The sequence below is a fragment of the Malurus melanocephalus genome, unplaced genomic scaffold (assembly GCF_030028575.1).
Source record: "Malurus melanocephalus ecotype Western Australia unplaced genomic scaffold, MMel_1.1 scaffold_1440, whole genome shotgun sequence".
In the NCBI taxonomy this organism is placed as follows: Eukaryota; Metazoa; Chordata; class Aves; order Passeriformes; family Maluridae; genus Malurus; species Malurus melanocephalus.
In genome coordinates this window covers 11,008-19,479 of record NW_026624672.1, presented here as the reverse complement: position 1 = coordinate 19,479, position 8,472 = coordinate 11,008, and the positions used below count along the sequence as shown (strand labels likewise).

Genomic DNA, 8,472 nt, shown 5'->3' with positions numbered 1-8,472 from the left:
GGGCTGAGCTGCTGGAATCAGGGAATTGAAATGGTGGCTCAGCGCTCCAGGGTTGCACCCGGAGCGGAGCAGAAAGACCGATGCATTTATGTTCCGTGACGCTTCCCTTTTGCCAGGGAATAAAAACCCCTTGAAATCAAAGCCATTCCTGTTGTACCCAAACACTCCTTGAAGGGSCAGGAAAGGATTCCACACAGGAAGGCCCTGCTGGAGCTCCCTGAACACCAGCACACGCTCCTCTCCTGTTTACCCCATCGCTCCGGAGCCCTGGAAACGCTCGCCGGCCGCGCGGCCGTGCCTTTTCATCCGCAGCTTTGATTATATAAATGTTCCTGTTTAAAACACACACGCCAGGGAATCCAGCTCGGGGCCCACGGAGCCTTTGAGCCCCGGCAGCCCCTGCATTTTCAGTGCTAACAAAGAGGGCTGCGGTGGAAGTTTTTTGATAAAGAGTTGGCAGCGTATCACAGGAGCAGCTCGGCTGTGGGATGCGAGCAAGGATGTCACACTGGGTGTTTAAACTTCTTACCTTTCCTTCCAAAGTTTTGGGATTTTTTTTTAATTATTRTGAATGAATTATAAGGTAGAATGTGATTATTTTCACTTCTTTTTCCACACTTTCATTGCTTTTCCACTTTATTTTACACAGTGTATGTGCTGCAAATAGTGGCTCGGTTAAAGAAGACATTAAATTTTGATTTTAACATAATCCAGAGATTTGGCTGCTAATGGCAAACTAACAGCAGTTAAAGTAGTAAGAATTCAGAGTGACCTGAAGAATTATCACCTTTTAGCACAAAACCTCCTGTTTAACTGATTTAACTGGGACCAAACCTCGGGCCATAATTTAAAGTTTTCTTCCATGTCAAAGCTGGAATTTAAAGTTTTACTTCCAGGTGCTGTAACACAGCAAAAACCAAGCCGAGTGTGAGGAAGGGTAGAGTTCAAATAAATAAAATTCACCGAGGGCTGATTAAAGGAGGTGAAGGGATGGAACACAGATGTGAATTTGCTCTCTGAGTGCATTTCACTGCCGGGCTTTGATGTCCCAGGGCACAAAAAGAGCCTCCTCCTGTACCTGAGCTCTGTGTTCCAGGCAGAGCCCCGCCGGGTTATAAATCTGTAACGTTGCACTTCACCTTTTGTGTCTTGCTTAATGACCTTTTAAAAATAAATGYGGGGTGGCTGAGGGGAACGGGATCGGCGCTGGAAAAGCTGACACGTCCGCAACCTGAGCTCTGATCCCGCTGATTGCGGCAGCCCGAGGAACAAAACTGCTTTTGCTTTGTGCTTTAAAAAAAAAAAAAAGGAAAAAAAAGAAAAAGAAAAAAAAAAGGAAAAAAAAAAGAGAGGGGAAAGGGGGACAGGGAAGGGTTTTCTTCGCTGGGTTCTCTGTCTTAAATGTTGTAAAATGCTTTGCTGGGGAAATGCTGCACAGTTAAAAATTCTTTAGATTACTTTCCTAAAGTAACACAGTCACTCAAATATCAAAATATATTCTGCCTGCCGTTTCATTTTCATGGGAAGCTGCTGTTTTAAGGGGCTTTTTCCCCTTTGGAAGTGTCATCCTTCATTTTTCTCTTGCATAAAAATGACCATTTAGGATCCTCATCAGGCTCTTGTTTTGTTTGCCACAGTTTTAACTTCAATATACACAACCCTGATATAAAAAATTTACATGATAACTTTGGCTGAAATCCACGAAAATGTGTGTTATTCCTAAGGAATCTCTTACCACGAAATGTCCTCCACTTGAATGAAAGGAAAACTGAAGTTTCCCACCATTTCCAACCGGGACAATAATTTATTTTGGTGATGATTGCAGTGGATATTTTTGATTCATGCGTACAATAGTAAAGCTGACACTATTTTCTTTTTGTTTGTGTGTTTTGCTTAAAATAAAAGATTACTCCAAAGGAAGGCATTTGAGGAAGACTGCTTGCAGAGAGGGATTTGTTTGGGCTGGCTGTGCTGGTTTGTCAGCTGGACAACAACCTGCTCAACTCCCATTTTTCCACCACTCTCAGTTGCCTTTGCCCCAAKAATTTTCATGCAAAATCTCTCCTGGAGCTCACTGATCGATTCTGACAATTCCTCGTCAACTGGATCAAACACTTCCCAGAAATTTCACTGCTTAAAATTCCCCAAATGGTTGGAAAACCAAAAKCTGAGTGTGTAGTGGGCAGCTCACTTGTATTATTTCTAATTTCTGCTGTGCCTTATCTGRGACTTTATTTCTTTTGCCAAGGCCCGAAATGAATTTTTATTTCAGAATATTGCTGTTTTCATCTATCCTTTGCAGTTTTCTACTGGAGAGCCCCTCCATTCCCTGGCTGTGTTGCATCCCTGTTTTTTTCCTGTGAGCAGCTGGTAAAGCTGAATTTTGCTGTCATTGGTGGGGATCCTTTTTATTAAACAAAAGGGAAAAAAAGGAGCAAGGGATGGGAGGAGAGGAAATGTCCACCCAGAATTGATGTTCCTGAAGGTAAAGGGCTCGTAGAAGTCATCAGTGATGATCAAATTCTTCTTAATAAGAAAAAAAAAATGTGCTGTCAGTAGAGAAGGTGCTGGATATTACAAAAATGTTTCTAAAACCATTGGAATAAGTGGAGCCTTGGCAATTTTTCTGCTGCCAAGCTGCTCTGTGGGCTGAGCTGTCTGTACACATCTGGGACTGTCCCAGCTCCCAATTCCCAAATTGTTGGAGCTACACCAATGATCTGAGTGCTGACATTCCCTGAGGAGATGGGAATGAGTGGAGAATCCTCCTTTTTGTGGATGAATCCTCCTTTTTGTGGATGAATCTTCTTTTTTGTGGATGAATCTTCCTTTTTGTGGATGTGTTTGGCAGGAATGGCTGCCCAGAAAGTGAGGCACCATCAGCCACAGAGGGACTCAGCTGAGGGGGCTGAAGAAGCTCAGCACCTCCACAGTTGATTTTTTGTCTTTATYCTGCTCTTTTAAGATTTAAACTCTTTTTRTTCTCCCCAGGRAGGTCCCTGCTGCTGTCCCAGGATGATCCCAGCTTCCCCAGTGACTGCTGAGCTCCAGGACATGAACCACGATKTTTTACTGCCTGTAAGAAAAGCATTTGAGAGCTTCATGTCCCACAAACTCCAGTGACTGTGGCTTTTCAAAGATACCACACTCTTGATAATGATTGTCCGTGACTTATTCAGAATTTAATCTCCACATCAGCACRATCAGCAAAATGTAAAACTTTTCTGCCTTTCTTTCTCTCTCATAAATTCCTCCTCACCACCCCCAATYTGCAAACTCATCCATCAAGGCCTCTTTACGTGCTGGGAACGAGGGAGGGGAAGGGTGGTGCCATCATAAAGGTAATTTCACCCGATGAAAACCAATATCTTTTTGTGAGGCAATAAAAAGGAAGGGCATGGGGGAGTTTAGATAGCTCAGTGTGGATTATGGGGGCAACAAAACCCATTAAAACGGTGTTTGGGTTTCTTTTATCTCAAACTGTATTTTAGTGCTGGATGTCTAAATCATTTCAGGTGATATTAATAGGTAAAAGACAATAAAATAACCCAAATTGATTACCATCTTCCAGCCTTTATGATATGACTTTAAATGCCAATTGCATTCCACTGCAAGAAGGGAAATAATGTCCCAAAGGCATTGCAATTAATTGCTGTAGTTAATTACACTCATAATTTTACTTGTGTGACTAATTATAATCAGATTTTAGCGGTGTGTATGGATTTATTTCTGATACTAAAAGCCCCAAACAGCAGGTTATTTTTGGGAAATGCATTTAAACCTCATAACGAAATCTGCATGTTCCCATTCTCAGCAGCTGCCTTGAAGGAGTTGTGTCTGCTCAGGAGGAATTTGGAGGAGAATAGGACAAAAAATGTCCTGGCTGGGGTCACTGTGGCCCTGCTGTGCCTCCAGCTGGAGTTTCACTGCCTTTTCCAAAAGTTCACATCATTTACCAGTAAATCCTACATTTCCTTTCTTTAAAAAACCCAACTTACATGTGATTTTCTCCCACACAAAGCATTTCCCACAGCCACCTCAGTGACCAGGTCACTTGTTTCTCTGCCACTGAAGAGTCCATAAATCCCATCTCACTTCAGTGCTCTGTGGGGGAAAATCACCAAGTCCACTTTTAACTCCATCAAAAAGAGCCTCCCATCTCCAAGAGTAACCTTTTTTTTCATAGAATCATTTCTAGAATAATTGAACCATTTAGGTGGRAAAAGATCTTTAAGGTTCTCAGAGTTAATGTTATCCCTGGTGTTTATTAAACTCAGCACTTACTAAACTCTAAAACCAGCCTGGGTAGTTAGAGAGGCTTCTCTGTACCCTTGTTTTGGGGATTTTTTTTTTGACCCCAGGTGGATGGATATTGGATATAAATTGATATTTTCCACGGATTTGCTGTGTGACATCAAAAGCTGGTGCTGGCGAGCTCTGTTTCCCCTGTTTAAATTCACATCTGGATGGGCAAAGAAAAAAAAGGACAAAGGAAAAAAGCTTTACCCTTCTCTCTCAACAGTCACAAAAAGCCAATTTTGTCCAGACAKTGCATTTTGAGCTGGTGTTTGGTCACAGGAGGAGCTGACTGTAAGCAGAGTTGCCAAATTCATCAGAAATCTTCGTGGGTAATGTAAATACATTTCTCGTGAGTAATGCTTTGGTTTCCTTGTCTCTTCGTGCTTCCTGAGAAAAATGTTTTGCTGAAAACACATTGTATTGGGGATTTTTTTGGTGCCTCTCCCTGCTGTCACCCCCTGGTGCCCTGATGAGTGGGAGGGAGCAGTGCCTTCACTTCTCACACCTCTGGAGCCCAAATCTGGGAAAGGACTTTGGGATGGGTTGTACAAACCCCTGTTTGGTTTTTTTTTTTTTGTTTGTTTGTTTGTTTTTTTTTTTTTTTTTTTTTTTTTTTTTTTTTTTTTTTTTTTTTTTTGGGTTTTTTTGGTTTTTTTTTTGTTTTAACCCCAATTCTTAGAGCTCTGGAGGATTTAAACTGCTGGTGTTATTTCATTTTCCAGCCCCACAGTCATCAACATGTGTGAAATGGATCAGAGCAGTTCTGGGCTAACTCTTTGGGACATGGGAAAATAATGTTCCTGCTGGATCCTTCGGAACGCTCCCGTTCCTCCCCCCACCCTTTCCTGTATCATGCCTTGGCTGTTTGTCCTTCAGCAGGGACTGTCATTTCCTGGTGTCTTTACAATATAAGAAATCCATGCCAAGCGTAGCCGAGACAAAATTCCTGAAAATCAGCACCTTAAGTTACCTGTGGAACAGCAAATTGCTTTTCCATAACCATCCTCACYGAGCAAATCAGATGTTCCACTTGGAGCCTTTCCTGCTTTTTCCATGGAATAGCAATTTGGGGGGATTTTTCTTTATTCCCTGCATAGATTCTGGTCCTGTCCTTGTCACGTTCTGGCCCAGAGCAGAATTTGGGTGGAAAGAGGGGCCTCTGATAAAGGACAGACTGAACCCAGTCCCTGTCACAGGAGTGGAGGGAGCATTTGTTTTTTCTTTATTGCCACAACACTGAGTCTGTACAAACACTGATCCTTGGTCAGTAAGATTTTACCCAAAAATAAAAGCAGTGATTCTTGTGCATTGAGATTTTACCCAAAAATAAAAGCAGTGATCCTTATGCAGTGAGATTTCATTCAAAAATAAAACAGTGATCCTTGTGCAATGAGATTTTACTCAAAAACAAAAACAGTGATCCTTGTGCTGTGAGATTTTATTAAAAATAAAAACAGTGATCCTTGTGCTGTGATATTTTATTAAAAAATAAAACAGTGATCCTTGTGCAGTGAGATTTCATTCAAAATAAAAACAGTGATCCTTGTGCAGTGAGATTTTATTCAAAAATAAAAGCAGTGTGATCCTTGTGCAATGGGATTTTACTCAAAAATAAAAACAGTGATCCTTGTGCAGTGGGATTTTACTCAAAAATAAAAACAGTGATCCTTGTGCTGTGATATTTTATTAAAAAATAAAACAGTGATCCTTGTGAAGTGAGATTTTACCCAAAAATAAAAACAGTGATCCTTGTGCTGTGAGATTTTATTAAAAATAAAAGCAGTGATCCTTGTGCAGTGAGATTCTACCCAAAAATAAAGAGTGATCCTTGTGCTGTGAGATTTTATTAAAAATAAAAGCAGTGATCCTTGTGCTGTGAGATTTTATCCAAAAATAAAAGCAGTGATCCTTGTGCAGTGAGGTTTCATTCAAAATAAAAAAAGTAATCCTTGTACAGTGAGGTTTTATTTCCACTGGGGCTGATGCAGAAGAGCTCTTAGAGAAGTCTTTCTCTCTTTCCAGCAGAATTTTTTCTTCGTCTTAGTTCTGCTTTAATCTGTTTTATGGTGAATAAAGTGCTCCCACCTTGCAATTTATGGYTGTGCCCTGTGATTTCTGATTTATCATTGGCAAGAAATGACAGCTGATCCTCCAGGGTTTGTTCCAATCCTCCTTTAGAGAGGAGCCTATGAAATGAGAATTCAGGGAATAATCTGAAGGGAAGAGGGATGGTGGCTCTTGCACACCTTGAGGAGTGCCAAGAGCATTTCTCAGATATCCTGAGGAGTTCCCTGTGCTGGATTTGGGGTTGGGCTCCAGCTCTGCCCACCTGGGCGAGGTTCCAGGCTCAAGAATTTGCTCCCTGCTGGTGTGAAACATCCCCAGAACGCTGCTGACATTACAAACAGCCCAGGGCACTGCAAATCCCTGCCCCTTGCCCCAAAAACTCAAACCCAACCCTAAATATTGTGAAGAAAACAGGGCGGGAAAAAAAAATCACGCTCCTCTCATGACAGAGTGTTTGTGGATTCCCCTTCAGCAAGGACGAAAGAAATAAAAACTCAGAACAATTCAAATACAGGTCTGTTGTTCACCTTTAATATTTCAGTTCTCTTTGCTCCTCAAAGTTTTTCAGTTACATAAAAATGCAGTTAAAATATTAATCTTTCCTTTAGACTTAAATAGGTTCATTTGCTTTCCCACATTTTTTTAAAAGCTTTTGTGATTGATTAATATGAAAATAATTCCCCCCTCTTTGGTGAGTTCTGGTTGCTCTCATAGCAAGGATTTTCCTGAAAATGTATAAAGTCATCTCTGCAAACTTTGCCCTGAAATAAAAAAAAAATACAAATCTGCTAATAGGAAATCTATATTTCGGTGTGGCCAAAATCTAAAAGCCTAAAAGAAGCTGTAACATGTTATATGGCACTAACCAAAGAAAAATGTCCCTCTTCAGAGGGAGAACTGGGATAATATAAGGAAACCCTATTTCCCAATATATTTTCCATAAGTGATTGGGTAAGATCTGAAGGAATTGGTTCAACTCACAATCTCCTTGGAAAAACTATGAATTCTGACCATATGTGAATATTTTATAGGCTACTATAAAAAATTATATATATATATATATATATATAAGAAATATATATTTTTATATATATAGGAAAGAGCCATTTCTTGACCTGTCCTATTTTATTAGGCAAATAACAAGTAGAAAGGATCACCAGAGTGTCCTGCTTCAGAAGCAACCCTCCAAAGAGAGGGAATTTCCACAGATGTGCCTCTGGTCCTTCCCAGCACATCACACCGCCCATGGCATCCCATGAAAAATGAATAAATAGCACAGGGAGCTGCCAGCCCCTCCAGGAGATCGGGGGAAAGGGATCCAGTGTCCTGATTTGAATTAATTGGGATATTCTGAAGAAAATAGGAAGGATTTGTGTGTTGGGTGAAGGCCCTTCCCTGTAGGGAATGAACCAAGTGCTGCTCAGTTGTGTGTGAGCATTTTATTTCTGCTCTGTGTGGTACCTTCAGGTGGGACAATGTGGGATTAAAGGAATTTCTCCACATTTCACTGCCAGATTTGGCAGTGTTGGATGTAAACACGCTCCAAACYGTCCCCTCCACAGGCACTTAGGAACAGATTCCTCTCCAAAGTTCCCTCTGCGGCTCCTCAAGGCTCATCCAGAGCTGGGTGAAAACCAAAGCATAACCCAGCCTAACGCTTTCTCTAATTTTTTTGGTTTTTAAAACTGACTTTTCGTGGCTTTGTCTCACAATTCCTTTGAGTTCTGGCGGTTTGGGCTTCACCAGAGCAGCACAGCAATCCTTGGTTGATGACTGGAGGAGGASAATTATTCAGCATCGAGACACAACCCGTGAGAGGCTGAGGCAAAGAATTGATATCAGCAACAACAACAAGGCAACAAAAAAGGACCAGAATGTTGTCGAGGTGAGGATTCAGAGGCACAGAGCGCTGAGGGTGAAGGCCAGCAGCAGSAGCGGTGCTGAGGGAATGGCGATCCCGGCCCCCGACCACAGCACCGTGCGGCCCCTCAGGGGCTGAACCGGCCGAAAATTCTCCCTCATGGCACTTGAATTCTTCCCGTCGAAGTGCAGGGCTGCGAACTGCGAAAGCTGCAAAAAAAAAAAAAAAAAAAAAAAAAAAAAAAA

General features: G+C 41.6%; 1 protein-coding gene across 1 annotated transcript in view; it reads right to left on the bottom strand.

Annotated features, from left to right (window-relative positions):
• Positions 1 to 6,883: 6,883 nt before the first annotated feature.
• The window catches only part of LOC130586986 (carbonic anhydrase 4-like), a 7,808-nt gene continuing 6,219 nt past the window's right edge, over positions 6,884 to 8,472 (bottom strand). The window contains exon 8 of the mRNA XM_057387930.1: positions 6,884 to 8,436. Coding sequence (XP_057243913.1) covers positions 8,260 to 8,436 — 177 coding nt within the window. The 3' untranslated portion in view covers positions 6,884 to 8,259. The remainder of the gene's footprint in view (positions 8,437 to 8,472) is intronic.